Source organism: Lolium perenne, chromosome 6, assembly GCF_019359855.2.
Source record: "Lolium perenne isolate Kyuss_39 chromosome 6, Kyuss_2.0, whole genome shotgun sequence".
Taxonomy (NCBI): Eukaryota; Viridiplantae; Streptophyta; class Magnoliopsida; order Poales; family Poaceae; genus Lolium; species Lolium perenne.
In genome coordinates this window covers 28,337,189-28,360,565 of record NC_067249.2, presented here as the reverse complement: position 1 = coordinate 28,360,565, position 23,377 = coordinate 28,337,189, and the positions used below count along the sequence as shown (strand labels likewise).

The 23,377-nt window shown below is 45.2% G+C and overlaps 2 protein-coding genes and 1 non-coding gene across 4 annotated transcripts; 2 read left to right on the top strand and 1 right to left on the bottom strand.

The window, feature by feature from the left end:
- Window positions 1–89: 89 nt before the first annotated feature.
- Window positions 90–22,416, top strand: LOC127308485 (uncharacterized). Of its 2 annotated transcripts, none has more exons than XM_071821509.1 (5): window positions 90–285; window positions 375–495; window positions 584–1,096; window positions 16,007–16,097; window positions 22,220–22,416. In XM_071821509.1, the coding sequence occupies exons 1-5, from the start codon at window positions 120–122 to the stop codon at window positions 22,304–22,306; spliced, it is 978 nt and encodes a 325-aa protein (XP_071677610.1). In that variant the 5' UTR covers window positions 90–119; the 3' UTR covers window positions 22,307–22,416. The 2 variants fall into 2 exon arrangements, with proteins under 2 accessions (XP_071677610.1, XP_051195278.1); XM_051339318.2 differs by lacking the exons at window positions 16,007–16,097; window positions 22,220–22,416 and adding exons at window positions 1,575–1,665; window positions 2,587–2,854 and having other exon boundaries at window positions 93–285.
- Window positions 4,694–9,285, top strand: LOC127308487 (uncharacterized). Its single transcript, XM_071821508.1, has 4 exons — window positions 4,694–5,346; window positions 5,786–6,634; window positions 8,800–8,842; window positions 9,012–9,285. Exons 1-2 carry the CDS (start codon window positions 5,325–5,327, stop codon window positions 6,631–6,633), a joined length of 870 nt encoding a protein of 289 aa, XP_071677609.1. The 5' UTR covers window positions 4,694–5,324; the 3' UTR covers window position 6,634; window positions 8,800–8,842; window positions 9,012–9,285.
- LOC127311001 (small nucleolar RNA Z247) lies at window positions 21,355–21,493 on the bottom strand. Its single transcript, XR_007857496.1, has one exon. It is a non-coding gene; the product is annotated as a small nucleolar RNA Z247 (small nucleolar RNA).
- Window positions 22,417–23,377: the final 961 nt, after the last annotated feature.

The window sequence follows — 23,377 nt, the reverse complement described above, 5'->3', positions numbered from 1 at the left end:
ATGGGCCGCGAGTTCTGGAGCCCAGTAAGGTTGGTGGGCCTACAGGGCTGCGCGTGGGCGGGGCCCGCGAATAAGGCGAGAAGACAGGAAAGGGGAAGAAGAGCAAGTGTGTGTCGGCAATGGCGGACAAGCCGAGCCGCGCGCTGGTGCTCTACGCCGCCGGCCACGCGGCGCTGCTCCCTCGGGCGGCGGCGGCGGCGGGGAAGAGCCACCTCGACGCCTTCGCCGCCCGCGCCTCCTGCGGCTTCCTCTCCCTCCGCACCCCCGCCACCACCACCGTCAACGGTACTGATCCACCCCACCCCTGCCTCCCCTCCCCCATCTCGCGCCCGCACTTAAACTGAGAAACTTCCGATTTCATTCATCAAATCTAGATGCAGGAGATAAGAGCAGCGACACGATCCTCGAGCTGGCGCAGCTGCTCGACGTGTACGACGGCCTCTACCCCGCCCCGGTGGATCCGCAGGACCTACTACTTCCAAAGCTATCCGAGAGGTTCAGTCACTGTGCCTTATCATCTCCGTTAATTGTTCCTACTCAGCCCATCTTGAAGCCACTAACTCGCTGCTGAAAATCCATCCAGGTTTATGGGGATGAGAGCTGCGATGGTCACCAACTGCCCCGCCGTCAACTCCTTCGCGGCGAGCCTCGGCTTCCATGTCTTCGGGGCCGAAGACTTCGCCGCGCAGTCCGGTTCAGACAGCGGCGGCTCCAAGGACACCAGAGTAATCAGCCGGGCGTTAGGTCTGCTCGGATTCTCTGACGGGGGTGTGCAGGATTCCTGCGAATTCGATCTGGTGTTTGTGCACGTCGCGACGGAGAGCACCGCCGGCAAGCTGGGGAAACTGGGGATGAGGACGGATCTCAACCGGCTCGACAAGTTGGTGGCCGCGGTCATGGAAGCTGCGCCGGCCGGTTCGCCTGTCGCCGCGCGGGTTCATGTGTCCGTGGTCCTGAGCTATGGGTCTGCTACTGAGAACAAGGAAGAGTCGTGCCTCATCGTGAACATGTCGAGCGAAACTGATTCTGACTTGAGGTTGCTTCGGCCGCGCCAGAGCTACACTATGAAGGCAGGGAACACGTTGGATGATGTCAGGTAAATATTGTCCTTGGCTAGCAAATGTGGTTCGTAGTAGATGTTTTGAAGTGCAGTGTAGTGTAGTGTCTTCTACAATATGTGTTCTTTATTGTACAGAAAAAGCTCCTTTAGGTATTATTATGTGCGTTAAATATGAAGTGAATCATGTCATGGCCTTCCAAGTATAATTTGACATCGTCCTATCAATATTTTCTTGTAGAAAACGACTGTGCAATAGCTTACATCACAACCATTAGCCATCCCATATCTACTAACAGACAACTTTTGGTTATATGAAGTGAAGTTGAAAATTATCAATTTAATGCATGACAGAACTGAAGGATTTTCCTGTAGATACTACATTCAGTCTACACCCTAGTTTTGTTGTTTCACTATCAGTCGTGCTGCGATGTATAGAGGTAAAGAAAAGCACGTCTATGTACAATGACATGTATAGACTTGCACAAATATCCTTATTATGCAATATATTATGCAGGAATCATCATCCAATGCTACTGGCGCAGTGGCAGGAAGGAGTAACTCGTTCTGATTTGGCCAAAGAGTTCTCCTTTGAGGAATTTATAAAGGTCTCCTTAATCCACTTGTTACAATGCTTACCAGTTTAGACTTTATCTGAATCAGGATCCTTTTATCAAATATACTACTTATGCAAGTTTGGTCCCTTTGATCCTGCTTATTACTTTGTTTCTCCAGTTTTTTGGAACCCAACGTAAAAACTGGATTTCTACCTTCTTTAGTCTTGGTGCTGGTGCCAGCAATAGAAAACATAAGAGTACTTTCTTTTTCATTAATCAAGTTTCTGGTTTAAATAAGCCCTGTAGTTTGATATTGATTTCTTCGAACAGTATAGTTACTATTATATTATTGCTTGTCACACCCTGTCTGGTTACTAGTGAAGGCCTGAAGGGTGATAATACTGGATTGGATGCACCTTTTCTTTGCTACATCTTGAAGTTAGTTGTTTGTGATACATGTGCAAGCTATTGCATAAGAATAACCAGGGCTTTGGTTGTATAGCTGCGCCTAAGAGCTCAATATGTAGGCATGCACCATAAAATAATTGCTCATTTTCGCAGGTTTCCTCGGTCAATCATCTACTTACCCTTAGGTTTATAAATAAAAACCTTAGTGTGGTGGACTTCAACATGCTAAAATGCTGCATGGTGAAGTGTCCATCTTTATAGGATGTCTGTGTTCTACATATTAGAATGAGTAGGCTCCACAACAGTAAAACACAGTAGCTTTGTATTCCTTTAAAGTAGCTGCCAAATAAAAAGCCGAGACACAGCAGGCAGGATAGTCACTTGTTTGCAGTGTTGTCATCACTTTAACATTTTCACTGCTTCCCCATATGTGTGGTCAACTGGTCATGATTCAGTATGTGTTATGTTTCAATATGTGTCTCAACTTTTGGCTAGTGGTTCTTAATTTGTTTGCCTATTATTTTCTCTTAGTTAACTAACTTCATTTCATGATGTAATGAACAGCACGCCGGAAACTTTGCTATGCTTGCAGAGCGCTTTCTGCACGAAGTTGCATTTAAGCTCTGGAAAGCACCAAAATATGGAGCTTAGTTCTGTCTGAGGAGGTTCTCTCTTAATAAGGATGCTAGATGAGTACTTTTTTCAAACGGGTATTGCGCAAGCGCAGATATTGCAAATAAATGAGCTTTGTAATCTCCTAAGGTCCTCATATGGTACTATACATGTTACATGCCGCAATATACCAAGGACTCATAGGCGTCATTTCTAGTTACTCACTTCGTGGAGATCTGTTGCAAGCCCCCCCCCCCCCCCCCCCCCAAACGATTTTTATTGCAGTGCTCTTGTGAAAAGTGGAATCTTTTGCTTAAAATTTTCGAGCTTAGTATCCGACTTATAACCTGTGCTGATACATGTACCTGTAATGTTGATCATATTCCTGCAAACGATGACTGGTAGGAGCATTACTTTTAATAAGAACAACTAGTGTAATATAGTTTCCTGTAGAATGATGGTAGCATCATTTGTTCTTGGGTTGATGGCGGTACAGAGCACCGGTTTCCTTGCAGCTTCAGGTCTAAGCTTTTATCATCCCTTTGGTTGCGTCGGAATTGTTGTGTCGAGTATATATACAACTTGTGAAAGTGTAAGTATCCATGTGGTAGAAATTGTATCTTTTACTTTTAGCAGCCGTTGTAGTGCTTTTCAGGGTTGTTTCCAGTTTTTTGTGTGACGAAGTTTAGTCGGCCGGGTTGCAAGTGGGTTTGGTGGCACTGTGAATCCAGAGACTGCCAACAGGTATGCAAACAAAATTAGTTTGCTAGGAGGGAATACCGGGACCTTGTTTAGTTTCAACACTTCAAAACACTCTTGGCAAATACTACCTCTATTTCAAGGAATAAGGCATACGCGTATTCCAAGACGAACTTTGATCATAAAAATTGAGCAACAAAATCTTGATTATATTATTTGTAATTAGCACCGTTGGATTCGTATTGAAAAGCCACTTTCTAATGATATTAATTTCATACAAATAATCTTTATATTTTTGAAGTAATTCTTGGTCAAACACAAAACACGTAAAATGAGGACGCCTTATTCCTTGAAACGGAGGTAGTAAGGCCTAAGCGAATTTTTATGTCAACTCAACGGGTCTTGGAAGGTCTCTAGACGTGGAGACTCGGTCACTCTGAGGTTCCATTGAATGAATAATGGATCCATATCCCAAGAACAATAAAGCTTTTGAATAAGCATGAGTGATCAAATGAAATAAAGCAGCTTTGATAAGAACCTATACCTAGAGCTGACATCATATAACCCAATTGAGACATTGTAGAATAAGCTTCTTTTAATATCTCTTTGAGCAATAGCTAAAGTAGCTAACAAATCGTCCACAGATAATAAAACTATCATATGCCTTGGAAGTGACGTGAGGTGCTCGGAAATGGTTGAAGTAATTGAATAGGAGGATCACTATGACTATAGCCCTTGGTAGAGTTCCTAAAGAAAAAAATGATATATTTGATACTATGGATAACTGGTTACAAAGGGATCGTTTCGTTTTTGTTCTGAAGTCTCTTGTCCACACCAGTTAGGCCGTGCCACACCACCCTCGACTGCAGGCAGAGTTGTTCCTAATGCCTCCCAAATCTAACATATTCCTCACAACACAACTTTAGTGGAATAGAAATTAGAGAAATTGCCTTGAGTAGTAGTATATCCATTGGTGGCTAGCTCACTTGATATATGTAAGAGCAGGTACAATAATGCTGAGTCAGATGGCTACAAGGCCTTCCACGTCACCAAAGTCCTACGTGGGAGAGAGAAAAACGAAGAAAGAGAGGGAAGCGAGCGCTTCGTTCGTCGCCCGGCTGCAGCGCACGTATCGAGAGGAAATAGCTCGCTTGGAGCCCGCATGCTAGCGCTAGGCCGGCGCTTTCCTCTTCGCCTGGATCCCGTGAGTCCCCTTTCGTTCGCGCCAAATCAACTTCTTCCCGCGCCGAATCAAGCTCTGCCGCGCCAAATCCCTGGATCTCCTCTAAAAATCGAGCGCTCCCGCGTCAAATCCCCCAATCCCCCAAAAATCGAGCCCCCACTCAAGAACCCTAGGGTATGTTTGGTTCTCGCCCCAGCGCGCCCTACCAACTTGCGGGCGTGCCAAATTATTGGCGAAAGAATCGCCCGCCCGCAGATTGCCCAAGATTTGGCTAAAAATACACTGTGCCGCGCCATGCGAACTGGGGCTCGCCAAAAAACTGGAAGCAAACCAAACAGCAGTCGTGGGTCATGGGGCTTGCCAAAATTTTGGTCCGGCCAGCTTTGGCCAAGAACCAAACGCACCCCTAGAGGCCCAGCCCGCCGCCGCCCGCTGCCGTCCGCCACCGCTCTCTGCGAGATGGCCGGAAAATCCAAGAGGACAACTGCACCGGTGCCTCTGGAGTTCCCATGGCAGACGGCTCAGCCCGTCCCGCTGCCAGCAGCTCAGCCCGTCCCGCTGCCAGCAGCTCAGCCCGTCCCGCCTCCGGCCGCTCAATCTGGCGCCCCACTGCCGGCCATCCCTTCCATGTTTGCAACTGGGTCATGGTTACCAGCGCAAGCACCACAGTCCATGGCGGCCACCACTCCACCGTGTTGGCTCCCCGGGGTACCTCAACCGGGCGATTTGTCGGCTCAAGGCCCATGGTGGACACCGCCCACTGGAATTGGAGTCTCAGCACAACCTACACCCACGGCTGGGAATCTTGATGCGTACAATCTGCAAGCTTGGTATGTGCTATCTCCTCCCATCTTGGTTAGTTAATCTCGAGTACTAATTTGCTGTTGGGGCTTACTGAACCTAATACACGCAAGTTGTATAGGACTGACGAGTAAGAGTGTTGGGGATTTTTCTTCTGGTTGCCACATGATGGTTGATTATTTCCGTATTGAGCATGAATGGACTGAACTAGTATATATGTTTTAGCACCAAGAAACGGCAAGGAAATACTGAACAGATTGTATAGAACTGTATTCACTGAAATTGCAGATTATATGGCACAAACGATATGAAGTATTACATGCATTAAATTGTATTCTCTGAAATAGTCAGTATATCATGTACGAATTGTATTCTCTGAAATAGTGAACTGATCGTACAAATTACCTGCAGTAGCGAGCAAAACAAATGATATGAATTTGATGGTTTGATCATCTATTGTTTTAGCAGGGGATTGGATTCTCACCCGCCTGGTGATTTCCTTGGTTTCTTTACAAACACATCAAGCCACAAACAAACTGTTGAAAATGGGACTTCATCGCAGCCAATCAAATTATAGGAAGAACGAGCAATATTGGAAAGAGGTTGCTGCTGTCTACAACATTACCACCCCAAAAAACAGGGCAAGGCTAGTCAAGCATGTGAAGGATCGCTTCGCGAAAATTAAGAAAAAGGTTGCATGGTTTTGTGCAAGCTGGAAGGAGGCTAATGCTTTGTATGCTAGTGGCGAATCTGATGTAGATTTAAAGAAGAGGGCAATGCAAACTTATGAGGCAGATCACAAAGAAGACGGCCCATTTATGTTTGAGCACTGTTGGGAGGAACTCAAAGAGCAACCAAAATGGGACGCATATTTGGAACGTCTAGAAGATCTAGAACCAGAGAAGAGAAAGTTTAGTGTTGATGATGAAGTGGGGAACCATTTCACTCTTGATGATGCTCGAGATGAACGACCACCAGGTGGCAAGCAAGTTAAAGAGCAGCGGAAACAAAAAAGAAAGAGTGAAAGTTGTATAATAGATCTTGAAGGTGAGCTTAGCAAGTTTGTAGATGCTCAGAATGCAGCAAATGAAGGCCGCAAAGAGATGTTAGAGACACAAAAGCGTGTGTCGAGTGAAAATCTGAAAGCTCGGAAGCTTGCGTGCGTTGCAGCAAAAGATCACAAGGAATCAGTCATTCTAGAGACGTATCGATCGTTGATGATGCAAGACACAACTAGAATGCCTGAAGATGTGAGAGCTGAGCACGTGTTGGCATTGAAGTGCTTCAGGGAGAGGTTATTTGGTAAAACTAATTAAGGTATTTCCGGAAAACCAAATCTGATCCCGGGTGCATATGCACCTGGTATGTATAAAACATATTTTCAACACATAAAAAATTTAGTAAAAAAATTTAGCATATAGAGGGACATGTTCTATGTGTGCACGTAAAGTTTCACATAAAACCAACAATTTTTCTACCCTGTGTAAAAAAGACAAATAATGCCTCAAAAAATAGACTATTTTAGCACCAAAGATTTGTCTTTTTTGCACAAGGCACGAAACATATCGGTTTTTGTTGAAACAACTTTGTAAGCATGTAATATGTCAAGGTATACACGGGGAATTTTTATTTGTATTTTTCTAACATTTTAAAATATGTTTAATATGCATTTCAAATAAAGGGTGCATATGCACCCGGGTGTAGAAACACCCTGTCCAGGTATTTCCGGTTGTCCAGTATCTTTGTTTAAATTTATAAATGCAGTCAATGGTCCATATTGTTCTTTGTGCTGAAATACCATATTGTTCTTTGTGCTGAAATACCATATTGTTCTTTGCTGTAATTATTCTTAAGTTGTAGTCAACAGTCCACACAGTCCAGATAACCATGCAGGAAGTCCAAAAATAAATGCAGTCAATGGTCCAAATAAACGTAATACAATGCAGTCCAGATAACCATGCGGAATAATTACACACCAAGAAAATATGACACTTCTATATAATGCTATATCTTCTCTTTAGACTCATCCTTTCAAACCCACCTTCGTACTCAGCCTACCAGCCCATCGTTCTCACCCACCATGTCTGACTCATTCGATGAGCTAGCCCCATCCAAAATCATGGAAACCTATGTTGCTGAGTAGAGCGTACTAGACTCCTTTGCTAGGGGGCTAATGGTGAAAATCAAGGCTAGGCTTGGAGTGGGATTATCTCAGCGACGGCGTGGTCCAAGGAAGCGCATCCGGAGGGATCATGCAGGTGCTCATTGGTGGAGGACTACTTCGCTGAACAACCACTTTATCCCGATAGTATGTTTCGTACAAGATTTTGTATGAATAGGGATCTCTTTGTACGCATTGTGAATGCCCTTGGTCAGTGGTCTCCCTATTTCACTTATAGGGCAGACTGTTCTGGTCGAATAGGGCTCTCACCATTGCAAAAGTGTACAGCAGCCATGCGCATGCTAGCATACGGTACCCCTGCAGATGCTCTTGATGAGTACTTGAAAATTGGGAAGTCCACTGCGTTAGAGTGCTTAGACAAGTTTGCACGGGGGGTGATTCAAGTGTTTGGTGGGCACTACTTGCGACGCCCCACACAGGAGGATGTCGAGCGTCTACTTCAGGTTAACGAGTCTCGTGGATTCCCTGGAATGCTAGGAAGTATTGATTGCATGCACTGGCGATGGGAAAAGTGTCCTCTAGCATGGAGGGGGCAATTCACCCGTGGGGATTATGGAGTTCCAACAATGGTCCTAGAAGCCGTTGCTTCCCAGGACCTTCATATTTGGCATGCTTTCTTTGGAGTTGCTGGGTCAAACAACGACCTTAATGTGCTCAACCAGTCCCCGTTGTTTTTCGATGCATTGAAAGGAGAAGCCCCCTCAAGTTCAGTTTTCTGTAAATGGGAATGAGTATACCACGGGTTACTACCTTGCTGATGGTATATACCCAGAGTGGGCTGCCTTCATGAATACTATACCACTTCCCCAAACAGAGGAGCACAAGTTGTTTGCCCAGTTCCAAGAAGCAGCGAGGAAAGATGTGGAGCGTGCTTTCGGGGTATTGCAGTCCCGTTTTACCGTTGTCCGGCGGCCTGCACGTCTATGGAAGAGAAAGAGTGTTGGAAGGATCATGCTAGCTTGTGTTATTCTTCACAATATGATAGTCGAAGATGAGAAAGAGCAGGCTGCCATTCATATTGACTTGAATGAGAATCCAGGAGCATCAATTGCTCTACCTCCTGAAGTTAATGTTGGTGGCAATCTATGTTTCGCTGATGTGCTGCGTAGAAAAGCCAAAATCCGTGCTCGTCCACAACATACCCAGCTTAAAAATGATTTGATTGAGCATATTTGGCATAAGTTTCGAAATAACCATCATAATTAGTCATGGTGAGATATACTGATATATGCATGTTGCTATTCCTTTTTCCCTGTAACACTAGTGATCATGATGATATCTTACATGTTATTTATTTCAGGACTATGCCATGATGTGGTGATTGACGCAGGTTCTACCTACAGGTGCATTCTCTAATCTGGACTTGCTTTGTTCATTATTGATATTTATTTCTCTCATTGAACAAATTCTGCTAGATTAGTATTACATACCTTATTTCAGCAATCTGGTCAACAAATTCTACTCTACTGTTTCAATATATACACTTGTTCATGTTTACTTTTTTCCATACAGTGGCTGAAGGTTGTTGCTGTTGCTGTTCCTTTCTACCGATGCTCCAACTATGGCTTTGTGGCTTTATCATCTTCAAGATCAAATTGATGTCTTGTTTGCTGGACACCGTATCTGTTATTTTGTTTGGTTCATGCTTTCTTCTAAAGAGTCATGTACTGTTTAATTGTCAATGTCATGTTGCTAAGTATTATGTTTGGATATACTCAATGTTGAAGAGTTGGTATGGTCTATGAAACATATGTTTGTTGTTTCTTATGAATCAGTTTGCCTTATATATTCATGGTGTGGCTGGTATACATGTATGTTGTTTGAATTGCTACAAAGATGCATGCCACACTGGATCACAACAGGTGATATGCCATTTTTTATTAAATACAACTTAACAGCCAGCCTCATAGTCAGCCCATTGTATCAGTTGGGCTCTAAAATGGCTTTTGCTGACATGGCATGGCTATATAGCCAGCAGTTGGCTACACTATTGCCATTGCTCTAAGTCCGCTTCTCGCTAGTTGATCACGGTGGATGGGAATTGTTCTAGGCTTCTAGCTAGCTGATACCTATAGTCAGACGCCATGCAAGGGCTATATATATACTACTCCGGATGCAAATCAGGAAGAAATAAAGATGATAATAACTCGGTGACACGGTAGATGGCGTGTAGCACTAAAGTTGAGCTGTTTATCTGCTGTGCCTTTTTCAAGGTTTCCGTGAGGCCGTGCATTCACACCTTCAACATGCCCCCAACCACTAAAAAAAGGCCTCCAACCAAGTGAGTTTGTTGTATTTAGCGGATATTAGGGCCAAAGATAAATCACACAAGAAACTGATTTTGTTTGGCCAAAGCAGGTCGTGCCAAGACCTTTCAAAAGTCAATATATACGGCTTCACAATTTTTGTGAGACCTTTTGGTAATTCAGTATACAACATGATAGCACGGCAGCATCTAAAGGAGTACAAGACAATTCAGTAAGAACCTTGTTAAACAACCGGATCCATTGCTTGCAATTTTATGATGAAGCACAAGTTTCTTCTTCGAGCTCATTATCAGACTTACAACATGTGCTGATCCCTGTAATGCCGAATTGCCCATCATATTCCTGCAAACGATGAGCATCAATTTTAATAAGAACAAATACTATAACAGAGTGTCCTATAGAATGATGGTAGCATCATTTGTTCTTGGATCGATGATGGTACCGAGCACCGGTTTCTTCACATCTTCAGGTTGAACTATTATCAGCCCTTTTAGTCATGTGTTTGTTCTTGTTGCCAAATTGTAAACATCCAAGTGGAAGAAAAACATTTAGTGATCTGAGTGGTGTTTGGTCATGTTTCCGTTCTCCTGGTTGGGAAATGAGAATGGTTATGTGATCTGATTTTGTTCTCATGCTAGTTTTTTTTTTTTTTTGACGCCAATATCTGGATTATATTAAGTAAGGACAACAAGAAAATACAAGAACTGTCCAGACACGGAACAGCTGTCTCCAAACTACAGAAAGAACCCAAAACAAAGTAAAAAAACAGGTAAGTCCTTGGGATCTTCTGGAACACCCGTGATCGGCCACCGCCTTCGCCGACACCACAACCTCGCCGGAGAACGAGATGAGGCCTCGCAGGCCGCAACTGTGTTGCCGGAGAGAAACTTTTGAGGAGTAAACCTCGTTGATGTCGCCGCAAAATCCACCCGACGCGGACGCCGAGATCTGAGGGAGAATGAACACGCATCGGCAGGGGACACGCCCCGATTCACTCCGGCTGTCAGACCACCAAAGCCAGCCAGAGCCTAGTGTTTTTAGAATCTTGTGAATCAAATAAAGCCCTCAATGATCGACATATTCACAATAACTTTTGTATAGTATCGTGAGAAATATAATAAGGAGTATCATGTTTCTTTTCCTTTATTGGCGGTCAGAGTGATATTCCGTGTTGCGTCTAGTTTTCTATGTGAAAGCATCTAGTCGGTCATGGTGCAAGTGGGTTTGGTGGTACACTGCGAAATGTAAGAGCCCCTCGGTCGCTACTTGTATTGGTATGCAAACAGAGCTGTTCCATGTATCGGTATGCAAACAGAGGGGGAAACAGACGAACTGAGTACCACTTGATTTCCTTCCTTTATATTTTAGCATAAGCTACACTAGCAAGTCACATTGATAATCAGTCAATTGATTGCTACTTTGTGCCATGACGAACAAAGGGTTTTTTTCTACTGTATCAAAAATCCCACAAGTCTAGGACAGTCTCCAACTCTCCGTACATGGAGACTCTGGTTACTGTCGGTTCTGAAGTCTCTTGTTCTCGTCTGTTTGGCCGTGCAGCCTCGCAGTCAAACAGAAGCAAAGTTGTTCCTAATGCTTCCCAAATCTAACATGTTCCTCGTAGCACGACTTTAATGGAAACTAGAGAAACTGTCTTGAGTAGTAATGTATCCATGGTAGCTACCTCACTTGATATATGCAAGTCTGCTTGCCAGTGGATCACGGTGGATGGGAGTTGTTCCTTTCTTTTGATGGGAGTTGTTTCTAGCTAGTTGATACCATAAACAAACGCCATTCGAGGGCTATATATATGCCACATAGGATGCAAGTCAGGGAGAAATAAACATGATATTAACTCATTGACATGGTGGATGGCGTGTAGCACTGAAGATGAGATATTATTGTACCTTTTTTAGTAAGTTCTAGAGGTCTTGGTGAGGTTTTTTTTTAGATAAAAGGCTCGAAAAGCCCGACTTTAAATTAATAAAGCCCTCAGGTTCAGATTACAACACCGATCGACGCTGGGATTACCAGCTTACAATACAGGCACACAACAGAGAAAAACGACATCCAAAACCAGACGAGCGCGACTACAACAAGCTAAGATAAGACAAGCAATGCTTGAGGCCTTCGGCTTGATCCTCTGAAGAGCATGGGAAGTCGCCGGCAAAAGAGGTGCCGGAATCCCCTCCAAATTGACTTCATAGGTGCAACATCTGGACACTCAGAGACCACGCAACGGAGAGCCAAACGAGCAACGCAGGTCGGTGTCTCAAGAGGCAATGCCTTCAAGAAGCGAACGACACATAAGTGACGCCATTGCTCGACCAAAAGGTCTAGGTTTTCACCTAGAGACACCAGACCGTGGTGGGGAGAAGGCCGATGCTCTTCGAAGATGCCTCCAAGGAGGGGAATGGCACCCGTGGGCGTCACCATCATCGGCGCCGGACAAACCACGCAAGGCTTTCGCCCGAGACATCGGCTTCAACAAAGCAACAGCCACTCCACCGAGCAGACTGCAGTGTCACTCAGGCACCCGCCGTGATACACCACCCTTCCAGCGGCGCACAAACGAAGCAAAAAGAGAGGACCTTTTCCTCGCAGGATCGACGGAAACCGAGAGCACGAGATGGAGGATAGGACGTCCTCGTCACCTGCGGGCGCTGTTGCTGAAAGAACATAGAGGAGGCGGGGGAACCATGGGAGCCCCTGCTCCGGTCCCGTTGGCAGCGAGTCACCCTAGACTGCGTGTGCACCAGATCCCACCTTTCCAAGTCTCTCACCACCAGAACACCGACCAAGACAAGCAGCAACCACACCTCGACGCGCACCTCTGGCTGGCCACCGCCAATCCAACCGACCGAACTCCCCCGCACCGACGAAACGAAGCAAAGCAGAAGCCTTTCATGGCAAGGAGGACGAAGTTGACCGAAGGACCACCAACCACGGCACCACTACATGACCCATCGAGAAGCTGTCCGACCAGATCGGCCGGCACCGGCCAACTCAACTTGGTGAGGTCATGCATTCACTCTTCCAACGAGGTGAATGTTAGGATCAATGATAGAGCACACAAGAAGCTCCTTTTGCTTTACTGAATATTAGGATTAATGATAGACTTTTCTGAAGTCAATATATATCACTTCACATTTTTCCTATAGCCTTCTAGTAAATTAGTATATAGCGTGATAGCACAACGACATCTAAAGGAGTATGAGATACTTATCGAAAAACTTGCTACTAAACAAACTTACAAATATATTTCAAATCTATCCACGAAAACACCGAAACCACTATGGGTCTATGGCATTAAAGGCGATGAGCATTGTCTCAAACAAGTGTAAAGTCATCAAACTACTATCAACTAATTCAGTAAGGTAGGCTGAGCTAAACCACATCCAATTTCGATGGAAGAAATGAGCCACCAAATACCAACCAAACCAGGCAAGAGATCTAATATATACAATTTGGCATTTGAGGGATCAAAATTATCTGGCGTGGAGTTAAGGGATCAAATCTAAATATTAACCATATACTCGATGATGTGGAAAATATACCTTTTTTGAGATTAGTGCAAGACAAAGGGCTAGAGAGAGAGATATCCTGGAAGGTGATAGAAATACAGCTTATTTCCACGCAGTTGCCAACCAAAGAAGAAGGAAGAAGAAAATTGCAGCGTTGCAAGGCGAGGATGGGGTTGAGGTGGTCTCAAACAAGGATATGCTAAAAGATTGCAGTTGACTTTTACAAAAACCTTTTTGGTAAAGAAGATAAAATGGACATTACATTAGATGATTCCTTTTGGGATCCTAATGATTTGGTTACGGAGGAAGAAAATAAGTTGCTGGATCAACCTTTCTCGGAAGAGGAAATCAAGGATGCTATCTTTGGCTCTTATGCCGAAGGAGCTCTGGGGCCGGACGGTTTTCCTTTTTTGTTTTATCAAAAAATTTGGGAGCTGGTTAAAGGGGACCTGATCAATCTCCTTAGAGATTTTGAGAAAAATGAGGGGGACCTATTTAGGATTAACTTTGCCATGCTTACTTTGATTCCAAAGGAAGCAGATGCTACCTCTTTAAAAAAATATAGGCCCATTGCACTGACTAACTGTAGTTTCAAAGCTTTCTCCAAAGCCTGTACTAACAGGCTAGGGAGGATAGCAAATCGTCTTATCTCGCCTAATCAAACAGCCTTTATTAAAGGGCGGTACATTCTGGAAAGCGTGGTTACGGCGCATGAAATTATTCATGACATACATAGCAAAAAAGAGCAAGGCATAGTGCTAAAACTCGACTACGAGAAAGCATACGATAGAGTTGACTGGACATTTTTGGATCTGATGTTACAACAAAGAGGCTTTAGCCCCCAATGGTGCGATAAGATTAGATACCTGGTTCAAGGAGGCTCGGTGGGAGTTCGCATTAACGATTGTGAAAGTGATTACTTCCTGACGGGTAAAGGGCTCAAGGGCTCAGACCGGGGGATCCCTTGTCGCCGTTACTTTTTAACTTTGTGGCTGACGTGTTTACACGGATGTTAGTTAAAGCTGCTCAGCAAAATTTGATTTCTGGTTTGTTACAAAGGTATAGAGATGGAGGGGTGTTCAGTCTGCAGTACGCGGATGATACCCTTCTTTTCATTAAAAATGATGTGAGGCAAGCGCAGAACTTAAAATGGTTACTTTCTATCTTTGAGCACTTATCTGGGATGCGAATTAATTTTAATAAGAGTGACCTGGTACCTATTAATGTACCAATAGAGGAAGTGAATGTGTTAGCTCAAGTTTTTGGGTGCAAAGTTAGCGAGTTTCCTTTGAAATATCTGGGTGTGCCGCTACATTTTGGTAAACTTCGTAAACAAGATCTGCAACCCCTGATTGATAGTATTATTAAACGTATTGCCGGATGGAGAGGGAGACTTTTGAATCATGCTAGTAGACCGGTGCTAATCAGGTCGTGCTTAGCAAGTATACCTATCTATCTTCTATCGGTTCTGAAGTTTCCGAAATGGGCGGTAACAACTATTAACTCACAGATGGCCCATTGCTTGTGGGATAACTATGAAGGACACCATAAGTATCACCTAGCGCATTGGGATCTGGTTAGTATGAAACAAGAGTTTGGAGGGATGGGAATTGCAAATATTAGGGACCTGAATATTTCCTTGCTTTCTTCTTGGGTGAAAAGGTTTAATTTAGATGACCATAAGCTTTGGAAAGACATTATCCAGTACAAGTATAGAACACAGCATCCGAACTTATTTGCTTGTAAAGACATGAATGCCTCTCCTTTTTGGAAAGGGGTTATGTGGGCGTTCGCAGCTGCGAAGTTTGGATACCAGTGGATGGTTGGTAATGGTCAAAACATTAAGTTTTGGGAGGATCAGTGGTTTGGGGGCACTAGCCTAGCTATACACTTCTGGGAGCTTTACATTATATGTAATGAACAAACGAAAACCATTAAAGAAATTTGGGATGGGAATGATCCCAGATTATCTTTCAGGAGATGTTTTGATGACAAGTTATTGATGCAATGGGAAGAGCTAAAGGCAGTAGCCCAGCAGCTGCAGCTGACGGATGAACCAGACCAAATGGTTTGGAAGCTAGATTCTACAGGAGTTTACTCCTCGCAGTCCTTATATGTTGTAGTAAATTTTAGAGGAATAAAACAGGTTTTTGTTCCGTCTGTTTGGAAACTAAATACACCCCCTAGGGTCCAGGTTTTCTTATGGCTAGTTTCTCATAACAAAATTCTTACTAGGGACAATTTGACAAAAAGACAGGCACTTCAGGATACCAGATGCCTTTTTTTTAGTGAACCTGAGAGCATGTGCCATCTTTTCTTTGAATGTGATGTGGCTAGAGATGTTTGGTCTTGTATTTCTGGTTTGGTTAAAAGAGATATGGGAGGAAATTACGAACAGATGGCTAGACTTTGGATTAGTAATGAGAGTAATGGTGCTTTGAATATTATTTCTTCTGCTGTCATTTGGAATTTGTGGAAGATGAGAAATGAACTACATTTTGGTTACATGAAGTGAAGTTGAAAAATATCAATCTAATGCACGACAGAACTGAAAGATTTTCCTGTAGATACTACATTCAGTCTACACTCTACACCGTAGTTTTGTTGTTTCACTATCAGTTGTGCTGCGATGTATAGAGGTAAAGAAAAGCACGTCTATGTATAATGACATGTCTAGACTTGCACAAATATCCTTATTATGCAATATATTATGCAGGAATCATCATCCAATGCTACTGGCGCAGTGGCAGGAAGGAGTAACTCGTTCTGATTTGGCCAAAGAGTTCTCTTTTGAGGAATTTATAAAGGTCTCCTTAATCCACTTGTTATACTGTTTACCAATTTAGACTTTACCCGAATCAGGATCCTTTTATCAAATATTCTACTTATGCAAGTTTGGTCCTTTGATCCTTCTTATTACTTTTTTTCTCCAGTTGTTTAGAACCCGACGTAAAACCTGGAGTTCTCCCCGTTTTTAGTCTTGGTGCTGGTGCCAGCATTAGAAAACATGAGAGTACTTTCTTTTTCATTAATCAAGTTTCTGGTTTAAATAAGCCCTGTAGCTTGATATTGATTCCTTCGGTGATAGGCAGTCTCTGTAATAATATAGTTACTATTATATTATTGCTCGTCGCACCCTGTGTGGTTACAGAAAAAACCATATCTTATAGTGAAGGCCTGAAGGGTGGGAGGTGGTGTTTTGGCTCGTAGGTGCATATGAACCTATTATTGAAAATGCACAAATATTTTTCTCAAAAATGTTGAAAAAATCGGAAATAAAATTTCACGTGTACATGTGCACATTCTATGTTCTCACACAAGTTTTCGGGAAAAACGAATATTTTACATGGCTTCTGTAGAAAAGACAAAAAAATTGTTTAGTGAATAGTTATGTTAAAGCATCAAAAATTGTCTTTTTTACATGGGACACAAAAAATGTTCTTTTTTTCCGAAAATTTGTGTGTGAACATGGAATGTCTAAATATACATGTGAAATTTTATTTCAGAATTTTTTGACATTTTGAATTGTGTTTTCACATAATGGGTTCATATGCACCTATGACCCGAATTGCATTTCCGTGAAGGGTGATAATACTGGATTGGATGCACCTTTTCTTTGCTACATCTTGAAGTTAGTTGTCTGTTATACATGTGCAAGCTATTGCATAAGAATAACCAGTGCTTTGGTTGTATAGCTGTGCCTAAGAGCTCAATATGTAGGTATGCACCATAAATAATTCCTCATTTTCGCAGATTTCCTCGGTCAATTATCTACTTACCCTTAGGTTTATAAATAAAAACCTTAAAGTGTGGTTGACTTCAACATGCTAAAATGTTGCATGGTGAAGTGTCCATCTTTATAGGATGACTGTGTTCTACATATTAGAATGAGTATGCTCCACAACAGTAAAGCACAGTAGCTGTGTATTCCTTTAAAGTAGTTACCAAAGATAAAACTGAGACATGGCAGGCAGCATAAGCACTTGTTTGCAGTGTTGTCATCACTTTAACATTTTCACTGCTCCCCACATATGTGTGGTCAACTGGTCATGATTCAGTATGTGTTTAAATTTTTGGCTAGTGGTTATTAATTTGTTTGCCTATTATTTTCTCTTAGTTAACTAACTTCATTTCATGATGTAATGAACAGAGTAAATTCTCTGGTTTTGCCGTGATGCAAAGTGCACCGGCCTCATGTATATTTATAGTCCCACGTAGGGATCGGATAAGTACAGGTTGTTAGGGTTTTACAAGAGATAAGTACAGATAACTATACAGCTGTATACGGGAGGGATATCAGGAGCTACCTAGCTCAATCCTAACGACAGCTGTTAGTTCACATTCCCCCTCAATCTCAACGTTGTACTTGTACTAAGTTAAGATTGGAAAATAGACGCTCCAGCATTTGCTTTGTGGATGGCTTTGTGAAGGCATCAGCTACTTGATCAGCAGATGAAACAAAACGCACATCAAGAGCACCTTGAGCCACCTTTTCTCGGACAAAATGGAAGTCAACCTCGATGTGTTTCGTCCGTGCATGGAACACTGGATTAGCAGTCAAGTACGTGGCGCCGAGATTGTCACACCACAAAACCGGTGGCCGAGGTTGAGGAACATGCAACTCTCGAAGAAGAGACTGTATCCACATTGCCTCAGCTGTCCCATTCGCGAGAGCTTTATACTCAGCTTCAGTCGACGATCGGGAGACCGTGGGTTGCTTACGAGCACTCCAGGAGATCAAGGTGGGTCCGAAGAACAATGCAAAGCCACCTGTAGAACGCCGATCATCAGTGCTGCCTGCCCAATCCGCGTCGGTGAAAACACTCAACAACGACGAAGATGATCGCCGAATCTGAAGGCCTGTATGAATGGTTCCCTTGACATACCGCAGTATCCGTTTCACAGCTTCCCAATGAACTGTAGTAGGTTTAGCAAGGTATTGACAAACCTTGTTGACAGCAAACGAGATGTCAGGCCGTGTAAGTGTCAAGTACTGAAGGCCACCGACCACACTGCGATACTGAAAAGCAGCATCATCTGTCAAGAGAGTCCCCTGGTCTGCAGCAAGCTTGTCTTGAACAGACATGGGAGTAGACACAGCTTTGGACTTGTCCATGTTGGCGCGATGAAGCAGATCCATGGCATACCTGCCTTGTGACAGAGACATTCCCCCTGAATCGCGCACAACTTCAACACCAAGAAAATAATGAAGCGGCCCCAAATCTTTAACAGGGAAGGTCTGACCAAGCCGACGAACAAGAGAAGCAGCGGCTGTAGGACAAGAGCTAACAACGACAATGTCATCGACGTAGACGAGCATGTATATGGTGATGCCAGCCTGATGAAACACAAACAAGGAAGTGTCTGTCTTGGCGGCATGAAAACCAAGCTGCTGCAACATATCGCTCAACCGAGAGTACCAGGCGCGAGGGGACTGTTTGAGGCCATAGATAGACTTATGCAGTTTGCAGACATAGTGAGGATGGACTGAATCTTCGAAGCCTGGAGGTTGACGCATGTAGGCTGTCTCTTCCAAAGTACCATGCAGAAACGCATTGCTAATATCCAGCTGACGAACCGACCAGTGACGAGACACGGCGAGGGCAAGAACAAGACGAACTGTAGCGGGTTTCACAACCGGACTAAAGGTGTCAAGGTAGTCGATGCCATAGCGCTGAGTGAACCCCTGAGCCACGAGCCGTGCCTTGTATTTGTCGACAGAACCGTCAGCCTTGTGCTTTACTTTGAACACCCAGCGAGAGCCAATAATATTGCGACCAGGGGGAGGTGGCACAAGCGTCCAGGTGTGATTACGGAGCAAGGCAGAGTGTTCGTCCTCCATAGCTTGACGCCACTGACCATCGGAGAGAGCACGACGGTAGGAGGCCGGTTCAGCTGCAAACGCACGACGCCTGGGGTCGTAGCGGATGGTCCCGTCCGTTGGACGGAGAGGCTTGACGGTGGCGTCGCGAGTGCGCGTCTGCATGTGATGACGCGGTGCCGGGGGAGCAGGTGGTGACGAGGCAGGTGATGAAGCCGCGGCAGGCGATGAAGCCGCGGCCGGCGATGAAGCCGCGGCAGGCGAAGAATCCGCGGCAGGTGATGAAGTCGCAGCAGGCTGCCGTGAGCCCGCGCCAGGCTGCCGAGAGCTACCATCAGTCGAAAAATCTGCCGCGGCAGAGCTGTCTGCCGGAGAAGCAGAACCAGGAGCGGGCGTGCGAGGAGAGCTGGCACCACTGCCTGATGGATCGCCACCATCAAAACCTGCATCAGAAGAGCTGCTCGTGGCAGGAGTGTTAGTAGCCAAAAGGGTTAGGTCGTAATTACGCATACGGTCATCCTGAATCACCGGCTCAGAGGATGGAAAAATAGTGGGAACGGTGATGGGTGGAGGAGGCGGTGAGTTGGAGGCAGGGCTCGGATTGGCATAGGGGAAGAAATTCTCGTCGAACACAACATCGCGAGAAACAAAAATCCGACCAGAAGACCGATCTAAACACTTATACCCTTTATGTTGTTGGCTGTAGCCGAGGAAGACACAGAGACGAGAGCGAAAAGCGAGCTTCCTATTATTGTATGGGCGTAAATTGGGCCAGCACGCGCAGCCAAAGGCGCGGAGAAAAGAGTAATCGGGGTGTTCACCTCGGAGGCATGTGAGAGGAGCTGTGTTTTGTAGGTTTTGGGCAGGCATGCGGTTGATCAAGTAGACGGCTGTGAGGAAAGCCTCGTCCCAGAAACGAACAGGAAGAGAGGAATGGGCGAGGAGGGCGATGCCCGTCTCGACGATGTGGCGATGTTTCCTCTCGGCGATGCCGTTCTGTTGAGACGTGTGTGGGCAAGTAACACGATGGTAAATACCGGTGTGATCAAAATATTTGGAGAGACGAGTGTACTCGCCGCCACCATCAGATTGCACCATGCGAATTTTAGTTTGAAGCAATCTTTCCACGTGGGTTTGAAAGTGATAAAAAGATTTCTCAACATCGGACTTGCGCTTGATAAGATAAATCCATGTATAACGACTAAAATCATCCACAAAACTTACATAGTACCGAAAACCTCCCACAGAAGAGATAGCTGGCCCCCATACATCGGAATGCACGAGCTCTAGGGGAGAATTGGTACAATGCGATGAACGGGAATAGGGTAATTGGTGCACCTTGGCACGTTGACACGAATCACAAACTAAAGATGTAGACGGCAATGCACAAGCAACTTTATTTTTCCTAAGGACGGACTCGAGAACTCTAAGCGACGGATGCCCTAGCCTTCGATGCCAATGGTCGGTGGAGAGTGTGGAGCTGGTAAGGCAGTGGCGACTCGATGAAGACGTCGACGTGACGGGGTTGCTTGGCACTGGGTACAGACCACCCTGGCATCTACCCCGAAGAAGAAGGGCCCTCGTTGCTTGGTCCTTAACATAAAAATGATAGGGATAAACTTCAGCATATGCATGATTATCAAGAAGAAGCTTGTGCATGGAAAGAAGATTTTTAGACATGGCAGGAACTCGCAGGATATTCTTAAGAAGAAGTGGTCGAGATGAGCCAGTAATTTGGGAGTGACCAATATGGGTAATGGACAGACCTGCGCCATTGGCGACCTGCACGGAGTCCTTGCCCTGGTAGCGCTCCTGGAAGCTGAGGCGGTCGAGGTCGGCCGTCAGGTGATCTGTTGCTCCGGAGTCGAAGTACCAATTGCCATCGCCAGAGTTGTTGGAGTTGGCGGCATTGGCGTTGCGCTGACGCGGCTCCTCGGGCTGGAAGGCGTGGTTGAAGCGGTTGCGGCAGCGGAGAGCGTCGTGGCCGTACTTGCCGCAGACCTGGCAGATGATGCGGCCACCACCACCACCACCGCCGTTGCGGCCACCGTTGTTGTTGTTGTTGTGGTGGCCTCGGCCACCACCACCGCGGCCAAAACCACCGCGGCCACCGCGATCGCCTCCTCCATTGTGGCGGCCGCCACCGCCACGGTGACCACCATGCCCACCATTGCCATGGCGAGCCTCAGCAGCGTTGCCGGAAGGATGGATCTCGCCCGATGACGCCTGCTGCTCAAGACGAAGCTCGGCACTAAGAAAATAAGCATAAAAATTGTTAAGTGTCACCGGTTCGTCGCGTGCGGTGATGGAGGTGACGAGAGGCTCGTATTCCGGACCGAGCCCGGCGAGGATGTAGCCGAGGATCTCCTCGTCGCTGAGCGGCTTGCCGGCGGAGGCCATGGCGTCGGCGTAGCTCTTCATCCGATTGAAGTACTCGGAGGCAGTCATGTCCTTCTTCTTGAAGTTGGACAGCTGATAGCGCACCTGCATCACCCTGGCTCGATTCTGCGAGCCAAACATGGCATGGAGCGCCTCCCAGACGCCAGCCGACGTGAGGATGCGGGTGAGCTGCCCCACGATATCCTCGGACATGGAGCCGAGGAGAGCGATAAGCACCAGCTGATCCTGCTGGTACCACCGGAGAAACTCCGGGTTGGCCACCTCCTTGGCATCGGCGCCGGTGCCCTCCTTCACAGTGGGAGGTGGCGCGGAGATGGTGCCGTCGACGTACCCATAGAGATGGGCCGCGCGCAGTGCAGGGGCAGCTTGAGTCTTCCAGAGAAGGAAGTTGTCACGGGTCAGGCGGATCGTGATGAGGCTGGTGATGGATTGGATGGTGACGGTGGTGTTGCTGCTTGACCCGGCGGCGCTGATGTCTCCGGTCATGGTGGCGGAAGGTGGAGATGGGATCTAGCTCTGATACCAAGTAAATTCTCTGGTTTTGCCGTGATGCAAAGTGCACCGGCCTCATGTATATTTATAGTCCCACGTAGGGATCGGATAAGTACAGGTTGTTAGGGTTTTACAAGAGATAAGTACAGATAACTATACAGCTGTATACGGGAGGGATATCAGGAGCTACCTAGCTCAATCTTAGTTCACAAACAGCACGCCAGAAACTTTGCTATGCTTGCGGAGCGCTTTCTGCACGAAGTTGCATTTAAGCTCTGGAAAGCACCTAAATATGGAGCTTAGTTCTGTCTGAGGACGTTCTCTCTTAATAAGGATGCTAGATGAGTACTTCTTTCAAACGGATACTGCGCAAGTGCAGATATTGGAAATAAATGAGTTCTGTAACCTCCTAATGTCCTCATTTGGTACCATCAATGTTACATGCCACAATATACCGAGGACTCATAGGTATCATTCCTAGTTACTCACTTCGTGGAGATCTATTGCAACCCCCTAACGATTTTTATTGCAGTGCTTTTGTGAAAAGTGGAATATTTTGCTTAAAATTTCCTGATGAAGCATATCTTCCTACTTCGCGTTTAGTATCCGACTTATAATATGTGCTGATACATGTACATGTAATGTTGATCATATTCCTGCAAACGATGACTGGTAGGAGCATTAATTTTAATATGAACAATTACTGTAACAGAGTTTCCTGTAGAATGATGGTAGCATCATTTAATTCTTCGGTTGATGGCGCATGGCGGTACCGAGCACCGGTTTCTTTGCAGGTCTGAGCTTTTATCATCCCTTTGGTCTCGTCGGAATTCTTGTGTCGAGTATACATACAACTTGCGAATGTGTAAGTATCCATGTGGTAGAAATAGTATCTTCTACTTTTCGCAGCCGTTGGAGTGCTTTTCCGTGTTGCTTCCAGTTTTTTGTGTGACAGAGTAAAGTCGGCCGGGTTGCAAGTGGGTTTGGTGGTAGTGTGAATCCAGAGACTGCCAACAGGTATGCAGGGCCGGTCCTGAGATGCTAGGGGCCCAGTGCAAGAGAATTTTTTTTGGGGGCCCTATAGGCCTATACATAAATATTTGGAGAGTGTTTCTTGGTATTTCATTAGTTGTCTTAATTTTCAAAAAGACACTTTCCATAACATAATTCTCTTTTTTCACTTTTCATAACCAGACATACAATTCTTAGATGACATCTTAACACACAAGCGGAAACACAAACGCTACAGGGGTTACGACATGAAATTAAAAAAATTAAACAAAAGCACATGGGATGAAGCTTGATTGGTTTCTGTTGCTGCCGGGTTTCCCTTGCACTACAGTGCTGGTTGCTGGTTCCTGGCTGCAAGTGCCA

Bases quoted from the DNA above. Each gene is read 5' to 3' on its own strand.
- LOC127308487 (XM_071821508.1), top strand. From the start codon at position 5,325: ATGCGTACAATCTGCAAGCTTG. The intron at 5,347-5,785 runs GTATGTGCTATC...TTGTTTTAGCAG, and splicing joins GCGTACAATCTGCAAGCTTG to GGGATTGGATTCTCACCCGC.
- LOC127308485 (XM_071821509.1), top strand. From the start codon at position 120: ATGGCGGACAAGCCGAGCCGCGCGCTGGTGCTCTACGCCGCCGGCCAC. The intron at 1,097-16,006 runs GTAAATATTGTC...TATATTATGCAG, and splicing joins AACACGTTGGATGATGTCAG to GAATCATCATCCAATGCTAC. The intron at 16,098-22,219 runs GTCTCCTTAATC...GTTCACAAACAG, and splicing joins CTTTTGAGGAATTTATAAAG to CACGCCAGAAACTTTGCTAT.